General features: G+C 38.4%; 1 protein-coding gene across 4 annotated transcripts in view; it reads left to right on the top strand.

Annotated features, from left to right (window-relative positions):
• The window catches only part of Satb2 (SATB homeobox 2), a 179,035-nt gene that overhangs the window by 69,805 nt on the left and 94,704 nt on the right, over positions 1–14,526 (top strand). For all 4 annotated transcript variants that reach the window (XM_074071340.1, XM_074071342.1, XM_074071341.1 and 1 more), the window contains 2 exons: positions 12,245–12,371; positions 13,549–13,672. In XM_074071340.1, coding sequence (XP_073927441.1) covers positions 12,245–12,371; positions 13,549–13,672 — 251 coding nt within the window. The remainder of the gene's footprint in view (positions 1–12,244; positions 12,372–13,548; positions 13,673–14,526) is intronic.

Raw genomic sequence — 14,526 nt, 5'->3', positions numbered from 1 at the left:
TTTGGTGCTATACAAAATTGGTCTTAGAATATCTTACTTGTCCTAATAATCATGGTACTGTCTTTCATTAACATAAGGGGCTCCTTGGGGAAGTCTAATAGTCTTAAGGTAAAGTTACAATTGTATTTATTCAGGTACTCACCTATCAGGAGTCTGTAAGCAACAGCTTTTGTTATTTTAGTAAGAAGTGTAGTTGATAGATAGAATAATATTCAGTTAAAAAAAACAAAACAAAAAACCACCTGACTGAACCATGCTCCTTTTTTAGTTGATGCGAATGCTATTGTTTTGTTCACCAACTGGCAGACCTTCAGTTATCCTGAAATTAGAAGTTGTTTACTATACTTCTAAAGTTTTGGAAAAAAAACAAAGCCCTTTCTGAGAAATGAAAAACTGGATGCTTGCTTTTTTTTTTTTTAAAGAGAAAAGTAGAATTTTAAGGAAAGAAAAATCAATCCACCAATTCAGTCTTGATTTTATTTTCAGTTTTGAGGGTTCAGTGTATCTTTTAAATGATACCAATCAAAGCCATCCTTACTGGGCCCCAGGGTATTTGGTCAGCCTTTTGCTATGGGAGGTCAGAGCTACAAGGGGAGTTGGAGATAACTGATAAGTCTCTGGGTAGAATGGATTTCATGTAAAGATTTGGTGTGAGGGCTTCAGTCTCTGAGGCCATCCTTTGCCTTCATCAGCTGTCTGGAACATCTCTTTGCTGATCTCTCTGGATGTCCAGGGTGCCAAGAATGTGGGAACTGTTTTCTACCTGTTGGGGATTGACAGAATTCTGAGGTAGAGTCTAGGTAGGAGCACAAGGTAAACCTGCAAAGTGACCTGGTGCTGTCCAGAGGTCATGGCAGGGAGACCTGGCATTCCCTCCCTCTTCCCCCTCTCATCCCTCTTTCCTTCCCTCCTTTTCATGCATGTCCCCTCCTTCCTACCTTGCTTTGCCTTACCTCCCAGACTTCCTCATTTTCTTCCATACTTCTGAATCTCTACTATCTGGTAGGTACTGCTCTATGTGTGGGTCTTACAGTCTAGTGAGGAATAGGGACACCAAATATTTGTGAGTGCAAAGGATCCTGGGATCTTTTGTAGCAGAGGGCACTTGCTGAAGTGCTTTCTTGATGCTTCCTCTCAGATTGCGTCCTTTCCTAAAGATGGCAGAATAGTGGCTCCAGTGGCCCTAGTCACTGAGATATGGCAAATTTCCAAGCTTAGTATGTTAGTCAGTTTTTCATTGCTATAAAAACCCAAGCAAATCAACTTAAAAGGAAGAAATTTGGCTCATAGTTTTGGTTGATTTCAGCTCATGATCGGCTGGTTCTATTGCTTTCACACCTGTGGCAAGGCAGAAGCATGGTAGAAGGGCATAGTGGAAGAAAACAGAGAGAGAAAGGGGATGCGGACAAGAAATACCCTTCAAAGACATGGGACACTACTTCTTACACCTAGGCCCAGCCCCTAGCAGCCCATTCAGCTGTGAACTCAACAGTGGATTAATCCACTGATGAGGTTAGCATCTTCATCATCCAATCACTGCTCAATAGTGTCATGAAATGGGGACCAAGCCTTCAGTACATGAGCCTCTGGGGACATTTTATATACAAACCATAACACTTAGGTCTTTGGACTACATCAGATGACTTGATGTGTTAGCCAGTAACAGTTTAGGACTTTCAAGTTTTTGCTTAAGTGAAGGCAACTTTCCCTTAAAAACACTCTGAAAAAATGTAATGTTTGCCTCTTTTGTATTAACCTGCCATTTGTGAATGCCAGCATATATTTGTATAGTACTTTATTTTTTGGATGCACTTTAACTCATTTTATTGTAATTACCATCTTGTGAGTCAGGCAGGGGAGTTTTTGTTTTGTTTTGGCTTTAAATCCTCATTTAATAGGCAGGAAAATAGGGGCCCAGAATGGGTAAGTGAGTTATATAGAGGTGCAGAGCTATAACCAAGATAGAAACCCGGATCTCTGATTCCCCAGCCTTGTGCTCTTCAATGAATTGGCTTTCGTGTCATGTGACCCATGTGTTCTAGGCATCCTCAAGCATATGGGGCTATATATAGGGTTGGTAAAATAAGTTAAATTGGCATGACTCCTGCCTTTTAGTGGTTTATAGTATAAATATGGTAAATAGGACATTTATGCATATACAAGAAACCATTTCCTCCCATGGACTACTTAATCCATGCCATGTCCACCTAGCTAACAAGAAATATGACACCCCAGCTTCTTTCTTATATATTACAGCATTCCTACTTCTGGTCCAGTTTCCTAGTTGATGGTAAGGAGAATATTTTCTGGTAGACTGAAGGCGAAGGAATCTGGGAATCTTTTGGTTTTCAGCTCTTCTCTTGAACTAGTGGACAGATCTCTGTGCTCTTCCTCATATTTTTTTTTTAAATTGATATTCTAGGCAGTGATCAAATCTGGCTCATTGCTAGCATCTCCTAGGCTCCTACCCTTAGAACTTTTGTTTCAGTGGCCAGAATGAGGACCATGACTGCTCTAGGAATGACTTAGGACCCATCGACTACTCTGGACAGCACAGTTCTACTGAATTTCAATTTCCTGAGAATGAGGAACAAAAGAATCTGTTTCTTATCTTCCCCTATTCTCTAGATCATAACTCACTGTTGGGTCCAATTGCTATGTGATGACTACACATCTCATCAGGAATAGTCCCTGTCTCTCATAGTTCAGGTCACCTTGATTCATATGACATTTTTTTTTGATATGACTGAATGTTTTAGGGGGCCATTGTCATTATTCATCACCATGTGTGTTGTGATTATAAGTTTACCCTTGATTCAAGTTAAGAGACATTTGCCTCCCAAAGGAATACCTTTCACATTTTGGGCTCTTGGCTTCTTTCATAGCCATCAAAATGGTAGTGACATGTTTCAAAGATTGGCTTGCAGCATTTATTTATTTACTTATTTTTACAGTACTGGGGTTGGAACTCAGGGCCTTGCCCTTGCTTGACAGGCACTGTGCCACTTGAGCCATGCCCCAAGCCCTATTTGTAGCCTTTAAATGTGAAATTTCCAAAAAAAAAAAAGAGCAAATCAAGAAACTGTTAGAACATCTTTAAATGAGAGATATATAAAGCCTGTAAGTCATATGCATTATTAGTTGTTTTTTCTTTTGCAGTACTGGGGTTTGAACTCAGGGCCTCACACTTGCTAAGGCAGGTGCTCTACCACTTTCAGCACTCTCCCCTGCCCCCATTTTGTGTTGGGTATTTTCAAGATAGGGTCTCTTGAGCTCATTTGCCCAGGCTGGCTTCAAATCAAGATCCTCCTAGATTACTGGTGTGAGCCACTGGTGCCTGGCCATTCTTAGGTTTAATAGTAGAGTTTATATATGTGTGTATATGTGTATACACTATATGTGTATGTGTATATGATATACACATATATGGCATAGAAAGTATAAATTATTAAAATATTCTAAAGAAAACAAACCCCAAAAGTCTCCATGCTACAAGCAGTTGCCACTTCTAGTGTTTACATCCATATCTGGTTCTGTGTCTTAGAGTTTCTTAACACTGTGAAATCTAGTTAGTCATAACATGGATAAAAATGGATAACGTAAATTAATATACCTTTTGCCTTCATATCATGTGATTACATTTTCTTTGGTAATTTACATGTCATGCCAATATTACCCTTATGATCAGTGATCATATAAATAACTAAATTTTAGGAAACTGAGTATGGCTGGAAGATAATTCTGGAATATATAATTGAGAACATACAACTGATCGTGTTTCCAAGGGTATTGAGCCCAGTGATAGAGTACCTGGAATGCCAGGTAAATCTTACAACACTTGAGTTCCCATCTGAAAAGAATACATGTAATTAATTAGGATGTGAAGCATGAGAGGCATGTACTTTCAGATCTTCAGTGGATACTTTTTACCCCAGAGGATGCAGAAACAGCATATTATGAATGGCATCTGCTCCACCATAGTGAAGTAAGTTTAAAAGAGTATGCTGTTCTCCTAATGTCTTTGGTGACTGAAGATACCGTAGGGAGAAAGTTCTCTATTGTAAATGATAGAAGTTAATTTGGCTCAGGGTTATGGAGAAGTGGAAGTCCAAGATTGAGCCTGCTGCATCTGGTGAGGGCTTTTCTTCACTGGGCAAGAACGGAAAGGTGCCAGAACTCACCTTTCATGAATCAGGACCCCGCTCCCACCATCAGCACAGTTATCCTTGTCCTGAGGGCCGCCTTCATGACCTAATCACCTCTTAAAGACCCCACTTGTCAGCACTGTGCTGGAGGGAAATCTCTTTATGCAAGTATATTTCTAGATAGAAAGGAGAGGGAGGGAAAAAGAAAGAAGCTTGTTTGTGTTGCCTGCCAAAATTAGTTCTTTAATTTGAAATTCTTTCAGATAATGATTAAACTTAGAATAGTAATAGGAAAATATATACCAGATGAAATAGTTTTAACCAGTGGCAGAACTGTAGAACTGATCCCAAATAATTTCTCCCAACTTTTCTTTCTCATTGTCCTATTCCTCCATGTAATGGTTTTAAATGGCACTCTTAGGAAATAAACAACTGAATACCAACCATATTTTTTTTCATTTCCTGACCAATATTTTGGCTGTTTTACAGAAGAGCTGGGATTTTGAAAATTAAATAAAGGTTTCTAAAATACCATCTTAACGTTTTATTTAATTTGTGGAATAATTTTGCTCTCTCTCATTCTCTCTCTCTCTTTTCCTCTCTCCCCTCCTTCCTTCTCTCCCCACCACTTCCCTCTCCCTCCCTCCCTCTCTTTTTGCAATAGAGTCTTTATTAATTTAGTCTAGTTACTTAGTCCTTATATTAAATAATCTAATAAAAATCAGTTTTGTAACATAACATTTCCCAAATGTGAAGCAGCATCTATTACACAAGACCAAAATCTTTATGCTGCAAAATGTAAAAAACTTGTATAGAATTACAAGGTACCAAATGGTACTGTGTATGTTTTCTATGTAGAATGTTTCTGTAGTATAAAGGGGGAGTCAGCTTAAAAACAGTTGATGCATAGCTTATTATAGTTTATTCAGAAACTATTCTAAAATTAATTTTGACTTTTATATGTTAATAATTTTCCTGATGATAATTTCCTCTGAAAGATATGATTTGAAAATAAAAAGTAGTGTTCTTAAAGAGTTAAAAATTCTGATGTTTGTCAATTATATCTGAATTGTTGCAAGTAAAGCAGGTATCTGTGGAGATAGGAAATAGTGCATTCAGTATGTGTATATTGATTGTAGTTAAATTTATATAACAGTATAGCCTCAACATTTATTCTGAGTAGTTGAATTACTTATTTTTGTCTGGTATTTTCTTTTGTATTGTTATAAGTACAGGATTAAATGCATTGTAGACTCCCAGACAAGTGGTTTCATTAATTTGTGCAAATTATAAAGGCACTAAAATGTAAAATGCCTGAAGAATGCTATTTCATTTTCCGGTTATTTTTTCTACAGTGCAAGCCATACACACACACACACACCCCACACACAGACACACACAGAGTCTTTAGAATCAAAGTAAAAGATATGAAGAGTTGGTTTATTCCAATAGATTGTGTTGAGGTACTGCTAAGGCTGTATATTAGAGGAAAAACATGTGTTCTTAAAATTTTCTTTTTCATTTTGTCTTGTTTTCTCTTTCCTTTCCTCATTGTGAAGTCATTCCCACCACAGGTTTAGCAGTAATAACTACAATTCATGCCATTTCACTGCTACAATTTGGTGATATACCACAGTCAGGCCACAGGTTAGAAACACAGGCTGAGTTATTATGCACTGCTGGGTAGTGATTTCCTGTGAACTGATTTATGGGTATATAAGTCTGTGTTATTATGATGACAGACAGTTTTTAATTTCTTTAACAAGGCATAGCCTAACAACAGAAAGTGATGTGCTTGAGCAGGGAACACAGCCACTCTGAGGAGGTTAAACAGATGTAATCCATGCCTTGGCTTCTCCCATCTTTACAAGGAGTCTCATCAGCAGTTCGTGTATTGTGGAAATAATACGGAAAGCCAGAAGCCCCAAGGCTTAGTTATTCTGAAGCTGGGGTTTTTATTGATACTCTTTTGCTGAGATCTTTTCCTGGGAATTATGAGATATATAAATCCCAGACTTTGGATATTAAAGCTAATGTTTCATTTTTTTCCCAGGCTGAGTTTTTACTTTGCTTTTATAATTAATGTCAAAATGCACCTGGAATAAAAGAAAATTATCTACAAGCTGCAATATAAGAATACTGCTGATATCTTGCCTAGTTGCATAGGTCTGTCTCACAGATGGGGTTGCAGACTTTAATCTGTGATATACCCAACATACCCTATTTTATCAGCATTTACCTATGTGCTTCTGCAAACCTTAAGAACTTCTTGTGTGCTTTATAGGCAATCTGCTGTGGACGTTCATGAAGTAAGTATTTCTCATATTTGAGGTGGTGGGGGAGGGGTAAAAGCTCTCATCTTGCTTTATTTTAGGAGTGGTTTCACTTAGCTATGTGTTTATCAGTGCCAAGCTTCTCTACTCAATCACAATGTCCATAATTACAGGGTCAGTTTGCATTGGGTTACCTTTGTACATCAGTGCCTTATACTAGAGACACTCAAGAAGAATTTGTTAAATGAATGAGTGAGTGATCAATACTTAATACAAGTCCATCTAATGTTTCATTGATGATACTGTGTTGTCACCACACGTTATTTTATATCTAACGAATGATTGACTTTCAAAAACTGTTCAAGTATAATATGTACTATCAGAACTCTTATCTTTACATATTATAGGCAAGTAATACTAACAGTCTGAATTTAGCATTTTCTCAAAATAGTATTTGGTTTCTTTGAGCTAGGTTACAAACTGATAAAAATACTAAAAACATGAACACAAACAACCATTGATATTTCTTTCTTTTTTTTTTTTTTGGTGAAATATCAACTCTTTCACTCTGTCAGCATACTACAATGAGACAGTAAAAAAAAATAGTTTCCATTATTGTATCTTTTTAATTTTAGACAAAAATTGCTTCCATTCCCAACTTAATTTTATGTCACTAATGGGAAATTTACCTACAATTGCATTTTGTTATTTGGTCTGAATGCATTATACAAAGACTGCATTGGCACTCTGTATTTTAGAATGAACAGATTTGTCTGGATATAAACAGTTTTATTTATATTGTGCTCAATTCAATCATGTTAACATTTGTATGAATTTCAACTCCAAAATAAAGGCCCATAATTTGTGACTCAAAGACCTTGAAACTGCATCTGTAATAGTGTTCAACACCAGGCATTTTCTAAATGTTTGTAGATGATAAATTTCTTGGAAATAATAAAGATGAGTTGGGAACAATGTTTATGTCTGAAATTGTACTTTGTGGGAAACCATTTTTTTCCAGAGAAGTCCCAAGTGTAGCTGGCTCTTCATTCTTTTGGGCTTATCACCTGTTTGCTCATGGTTTCATCTGTTCCTTTGTTTAGTATTAAATGTTAAGACACTGCCTGATGGGTGACTGTGGATGAATTGTGGCCCTGCACTCCAGGGACCTGTCCTATGGTCACGGATTGGTACATAGATTCACTCAGCAGTAGCAGAGACAGAAAGGGCATTGGTCCAGTAATCCAAAAAACTTCCATAATGAAGCCAGATTCTAGTCCTGGCTGTTACTTACTGATGTTCTTGTGAAGTCACTCTGTTTTGATCTTTAGCTCAATTTCAGGTAGACAGTTGACTTCTTGCTCTCTTGATGAGTGATTGTAAAAATCATTTGGCAACCTGGACAATGATGTAAAGGAACACTGTGATAAAACAAGTCCTTATCAGGTACCCAAACCAGATGTTTATCATGCAACTTTACAGAGAAGGGATTCAGGTGGGTTGCTCAGAGTTGGAATTATTCCCAGGTTGGATTTTGAAAAATGTGTAAGATTTCTAGGAGTGAATATGAGGGGGTTAGTACTCCAGACAGAGAGAATGATACATAGTCCAAGCAGAAATAGTAGGTGCCATGTATTGAGGATCCACTGTGGGCCTGGCTGGTCTTGGTGTGTGTGTGTGTGTGTGTGTGTGTGTGCCTAATATGATCTAATTTAATCGTCATTAAGTTTTTCTCATTTTTTTAGATTGGGGTTTGAAAACTTATAGAGTGAACATTGGAAATAACTTCTGTATACTCATAGCTATGCCATTATCATTGAGATTTCTCTGAATGCTGTAAGATCTATCACCGATGAACATATGACAACTGTTTTTTTTTTGTGTACTCCTTCATTGCACTGTAGCTTTATTGTGGTCTGTATCCCACTCACAGTGATTCCCTCTTTTCATACAGTTGCATTCCACTACAGGTTGATCTTCTGGTATTATGTCTACACACATAAAGGCCAAAGATTGGTTCCCCCTTAATTTTTTACTGAGCAATCTCTGTGCTAGACTCATTTAAAGCCTCATGATAACCTAAAAGGGTAGGCATTGTTATTGTTCCCATTTATAGATATGGAAACTGACACCTGGAGAGACTAAACAACTTGCTCAAAGTTTCGCAGTTGACAACAGGGGAGGCTGGGTATGAACCCACCTCTGACTTGCTCCTTATCTCTAACCTGCACAGCATACTACTGTCAGGCATTCAAGGCCTTCCAAAACTTAGAACCAAACTCCTTTCCAGTCTTTTTATATAACCAGGCTCTGTGTTAAGTGTGTTACATGTAATGTGTATAGTAATCTTGTAAGGTTAGTCCTGTTTTTTTGTTCCACTTTACAGAGAGGATTGAGGTACGGAGAAATCATGTAACTTGCTAGAATCACATAGAAGATAGGGGAGCTAGGAATTGATCAGAGGTGATTTCATTTGGAAGTCTGCATTTCTTATTCATAGTCACTATGGTATATTGCTTTCCAGTTTGACTTCCTAAATTAACATTTGACTACTATTCTAAGTAATCTTTTTATTTTTTTTAGTCAGGGAAGGAGGACTGTTATCAGGGATGTATTTCAAAGATGATTAATACATTAGACAGATACCCTGCTTGGAGAAAAGGCTTATTAAAAGAACTACTCAAGAACACTCCTTCCTATTCCCCCCTCGCCCCAAGCTGGCTGGAGGAGAGCAGCCTTCCAAACAGCTCTCCTAGCAGATCATACACTTGCAAACCTGGATAGATAGTTGAGCATAGAACATAACTTCTAGAACAGTGTAGGTTAATCACTGTAAGTGCAAAAAAGGAAAAGCATGTACTACCTCCCCTTGCCTGAGAAAATAGCATGCGTCAACAGCTCTCTTCCAAGATGTAGAAAGCAACCTGGAGCAGCTGCTCTATGTGGAGTTATTAAGTGTTGTGGAAACACCTGTGTGTGTCTAATTACAACCCAGACAAGTCTCCTTCTGGCTCATCAAGGTGGGGAGAGAATTTACCTAAATGGGAGATGACTGTCTCCTCTAGAGTGATTTGTCTATTATTTCCTGCACAGATTCTTCCCCTTCCACTTTTTAAAAAAATGAGTATAATTTATGTGCAATAAAATGTGTTCATATTAAGTGCTTGTTTTGATGAATTTGGATAGTTTTTATACCTGTGGAACCACTAGCCAAAACAAAAAAAATCCCTGTATCCCCCTTTCTAGTTCATTTCTTCTCCCTTTCCTCTGACTTCCATCCCTGTAAATTAGTCTTGCCTGCTCTTGGACTATATATGTGAATGAAATCATGCAACTATATTTTGTTGTGTCTGACTTGATTGTGGAGTGCTTCTCAACAATTAAAAGGAATGAACTACAGACATACACACACAACATGGATGAATATCCTGCAGAGTCACACATGGAAGTTTGTAGGGTTCATTTTCTTCAAATTACCTTCATATTCTTAGTAACCAAAATGACCCACAAAATCTGTTTCTTCCATTTGTCTGTCACACATGCAATTGCCAAGGTCACCTCTCCCATCCATTCTTATAACAAAGAAATCATGCCCTTAGAATTTGTTCACCTCACACTCAATTTATGGACAATAGTGATAATAATTTTTGAAAGGAAGTTAAAATTGTAGAATGATTTTTTAAAGGAAGTATGTCAGACCTTTACATGGCATCTTTGTGGTATCTGCAAATGCTGGGAGTGGTAATAGAGCAAAGAAGCAGGCTCTCCCCTCTCCAGGGTGGCTGTCCAGCGGCCTGGATGTTCACTTCATGACTACTACATGCTGTGTGCTGTGCACTTTTCATTGTCATGAGGGAGAATGTTAAGGAAACTATCCCCACAAGAAAACAGCTTTTCTTGGCAAGTGAAATATGACTTAGGGAGCCAGAACTGGAGACATACGGTACTATGAATGGGAGCTGTGTTACTTTATTGGATCTGAGTCCAGGCACTATTTATACTGCAGCATATTCAGCACCAGATTGTTCAATCTTAATACTGAAACAGTGCATCATTTTAATATTTTTGTTCTGTTTATTCCCTGTTTTCAAGCATTATGTCAAGCATTGCGCATTCATTTGTCTCATCTTGGACAGGACACGCCCTGACCAGAAAGTTTATTTCCTATTGTTGGAATTTTTTTTTTTTTTTTGCTGGGAAAAGTGGTTTTCTTTTTTTCTTTTTTTTAATTATTATTCATATGTGCATACAAGGCTTGGTTCATTTCTCTCCCCTGCCCCCACCCCCTCCCTTACCACCCACTCCACCCCCTCCCTCTCCCCCCCTCAATACCCAGCAGAAACTATTTTGCCCTTATTTCTAATTTTGTTGTAGAGAGAGTATAAGCAATAATAGGAAGGAACAAGGGTTTTTGCTGGTTGAGATAAGGATAGCTATACAGGGCATTGACTCACATTAATTTCCTGTGCGTGGGTGTTACCTTCTAGGTTAATTCTTTTTGATCTAACCTTTTCTCTAGTACCTGTTCCCCTTTTCCTATTGGCCTCAGTTGCTTTAAGGTATCTGCTTTAGTTTCTCTGCGTTAAGGGCAACAAATGCTAGCTAGTTTTTTAGGTGTCCTATTGTTGGAATTTTGCCCCATAGCCATAAAACATCATTTCGTGAAGCACTTGAAAGTACCTTTGGGTATACAGGTGTTCTCTCTTTCTTTGGTAATGAAAAATACTTTCTTAAAGAACAATGTAGTTGGACTCATCCATGTTGTCAAAAGTAAACATAAAAATGCTGATTTTTCCTTTATCTCTAAAACATAACATATATATATATATATATATATATATATGACAATTTCTGACATCCTGGGGACCATGGATTTTCATCGCAGAGAAATAAAATTTTTGTTACCCTGTGTCATTTGAGAAATGAGTTTCTCTAGTTTTCTTCATCAATTTTCTGTATGCCCTGAACACCAGACAATATGGGCCCATCCTATGAATAAGTTAGCATTTCACCATATGTTGCTGAAGCCACCCCATGAATCTTCCTATAAGAAGGAGATTTCTAAAATTACTGCTCTATGGAACCCATGTTTGACTGGGGTTTTTTACTCTTTTCCCATTGTCCTGACTGTTTACCAGGTGGGTAGGAAACCCACAGGGAAAGGGTACTATTACTAATCTAAAAAGTAACCAGGTATTAAAAAAAAGGAAGGAAGTTGAAGGTATCTTTGTTATTTCTGATCTGAGGTCAGTTGCTGTGCTAATTCTTTGGGCAGAGGAAGATAAGTCCTCTGTCTGCTGGAACAGGGATCTGGAGGTGAACTCTGCTTCATCAGCTACAAATGCTGTGTGCCCTGGGAATCACACCACAGTCAGAATGTGACTGCATGGTGAGCCTACACACAGCAATTTTCCTGTTCAATTCAAAAACAAATGTTGTGTTTACTTAAAGCTTGCTTTTTTTTTTTTTTTGGGTCTATGAAATCAGCAGTCCTGTATATTTAGTATCAGTCTTAAGTTAGACTGTGAAGCAAGACTTTGGGGGAAGGAAGTATCCGTATGGTTTTCTAAGTAATTTAAGAAACAGGAAAAACATAAAAGAACTGATTGTCCATGATTAAACCTCATCCTTTTCACTCCCATCTTCCTGTGTAGTTAACTAACTCGATTGTCAGCCAGAAAGGAATAGCTTATTGCACTGGGTTGTAAAATATCAGAGTGGGCCTTGGATGTTGACTATTGAATGACCTTCTTAACGTTGGACAAACAATGGGAAGGCTTAATAAATAGCAGATATGTGTTTATTATGTTTTTCTTTCCTGTGCAGGAATAATCAAGCTGGGGAGGTGGAACCCTCTTCCCCTTAGCTATGTGACGGATGCACCCGATGCAACAGTGGCCGACATGCTGCAAGATGTCTATCATGTGGTGACGTTGAAAATCCAGTTACAAAGGTGGGTGTTTCTGAACATCTGCCTTTTCCTCCTCTAGGAACTGCTCCAGTGGTCATAGATTCACTACAGAGATCAGCATGTCCTATCTTCATTGATTTCTAGGCATTAGATGAAGTGAAAAAGAGAGAGAGAGAGACAGAAAGGGACACTCCACTAGGCATCTTTATAGTTCACATTCCAACTGTTTTATGTTTTGTTTTCAGAAGCAGTGAAGTGGTAACCCAGGAGAAGCTTGATAAATCATTAAAAATCTCCAGGGAACTTGAAGGGGAGCTTTCCACAACCCCTCATTCAGTGGGTCCTTGGGCTTGGTTCAAAGTTTAGCACATAGCATTGGAGACATTAAACCCTTTTTCCAGGTTGGTGTTGTGAGGGGTGAGTTTGGTTCTTCAGTGGGCTTACCAAGAAGGTGCTGGCACAGGAGATCTTTTTCTTCCCTTTCTGGTGGCCACCTCAATGAAATTATACTGTGGCCTGCAGAAATTCTGGGAATGGTCCCTCCCCCTCTCCTTCCTGATAGGCTGTCCTTCCTGATAGACTATCCATGATAGGCCAGCCATAAACAAGTTATGCCTCTAAGGAATCCAGGAGCCCTTTGTAGTCTTTTCTTGTAAAGTACCTCTAGTTGTAATTTAAGGATTGTTCTTCACTGTAAAGGTATTTGAATTTTCTCCTTTTGGAGAGTTCATAATTCAACAGGGATCCAACATGCCCATAGGAATACTCAAGGATCTTATCTTAAAAGTTATTTGTTTGACTGGAAAGTAACAACATTTCTAATTTTTTTCTGTGAAGGTGACAGGTGGACCTTCAAACTTCAGATTGGATGGAACATTCTCTGACATTTAACCTTAGGAATGCCCAGTAACTGGGTTTGTTTTGGGGAAATTTATCTGACTGCTGTGCCATTTTTATCAGCACTTTGGAAAAATTCTATTTTTAAAAATAGTATTTCTTCATACCCAAAGTAATGATTTTCCTTAGGCTGATGTGATAGCTAACTTAAAGGTCCTGGAGAAGAAATTTTGCTTCCTTTCCCTTCCTCCCCTCACCAAGGACCCACCTTAGATCCTATTCCTCAGCAGCCCTCCTAATGCTGGCTCTGGACCAGGAGTGACCACCACATTCATGTCCTCCACATCAGGGTGTCCATCAAGGTTCTTACTCTGTTTTGCAGTTGTTCAAAATTGGAAGACTTGCCTGCGGAGCAGTGGAACCATGCCACAGTCCGCAATGCCTTAAAGGAACTGCTCAAAGAGATGAACCAGAGCACATTAGCCAAAGAATGCCCTCTCTCCCAGGTCAGTATCTCCAGGCAGGGGTCTGGGAAGAAAGCCATTGGTGGACTGTCTAGGTGAATGGCATGTCTGCTTGGACAGCTGCCTTCTCTGTCTTTTATTTATATAGCTGGATTTGCTGTGGAAAAAACATGGAAATTTTGGTGTTTTGGGTTTTATTATTATTGCTTTGGGTTTTAGAGCAGAAGTTATCACTTTAATAAGAGTTCTTCATACATCTTTGAATTAATGGGAGTTTATGAAAATATTTTATATGCATAATCATCAACTTCTCATTTATGTCATTGGAGGTAGGGACCTATTCCAACTTTTTATAGATCAGGAAGTTGGGAGAATCACTTAAATTTCCTGCCTAAGCGCACTCAGCTGGTTCAGTGACAGGTTGAGACCCTGCTCCAGACCACCCCTTCCAAAGTTAATGCTCCTGATTTTTGCTTTACTCAGTCAGTGGAATGGGCATTCATGCTGAACCCATCTTTGCCTGATTGACCGAGCCTTTTTCCTGTCTGATGGAAAGAGGCGATCTTTACTTCATATACACTTTTAGATGTTTTTTAGTGGAAAATGCATCATGAGAAAAAAGTAATCCACTTTTAGTGTACTGATCATAAACTAAAACAAGCCTTGAAAATAAGAGACTGAGGGGATCAAAGGAAGGAGCCAAAGCCAAACCTTATTAGGTATTTCCTCACTTGAGTTTGGCAATTGCATAAAGGAGCAATTCAGTGGATAGTGCATATTTTCTTGAACATCCCAGTGGTCTATAATTCAAAAGCGCAGCCTTGAAGGCAGAAAAAAAGAGCAGAGAAGTCCATAAAAAGGCAACAATTGTAGCCTGTATATTGAAGGGGAAGTCA

The sequence above is a fragment of the Castor canadensis genome, chromosome 4 (assembly GCF_047511655.1).
Source record: "Castor canadensis chromosome 4, mCasCan1.hap1v2, whole genome shotgun sequence".
Taxonomy (NCBI): Eukaryota; Metazoa; Chordata; class Mammalia; order Rodentia; family Castoridae; genus Castor; species Castor canadensis.
Note: the sequence above shows the minus strand (reverse complement) of the source record. Positions and strands in the feature narration are given on the sequence as shown.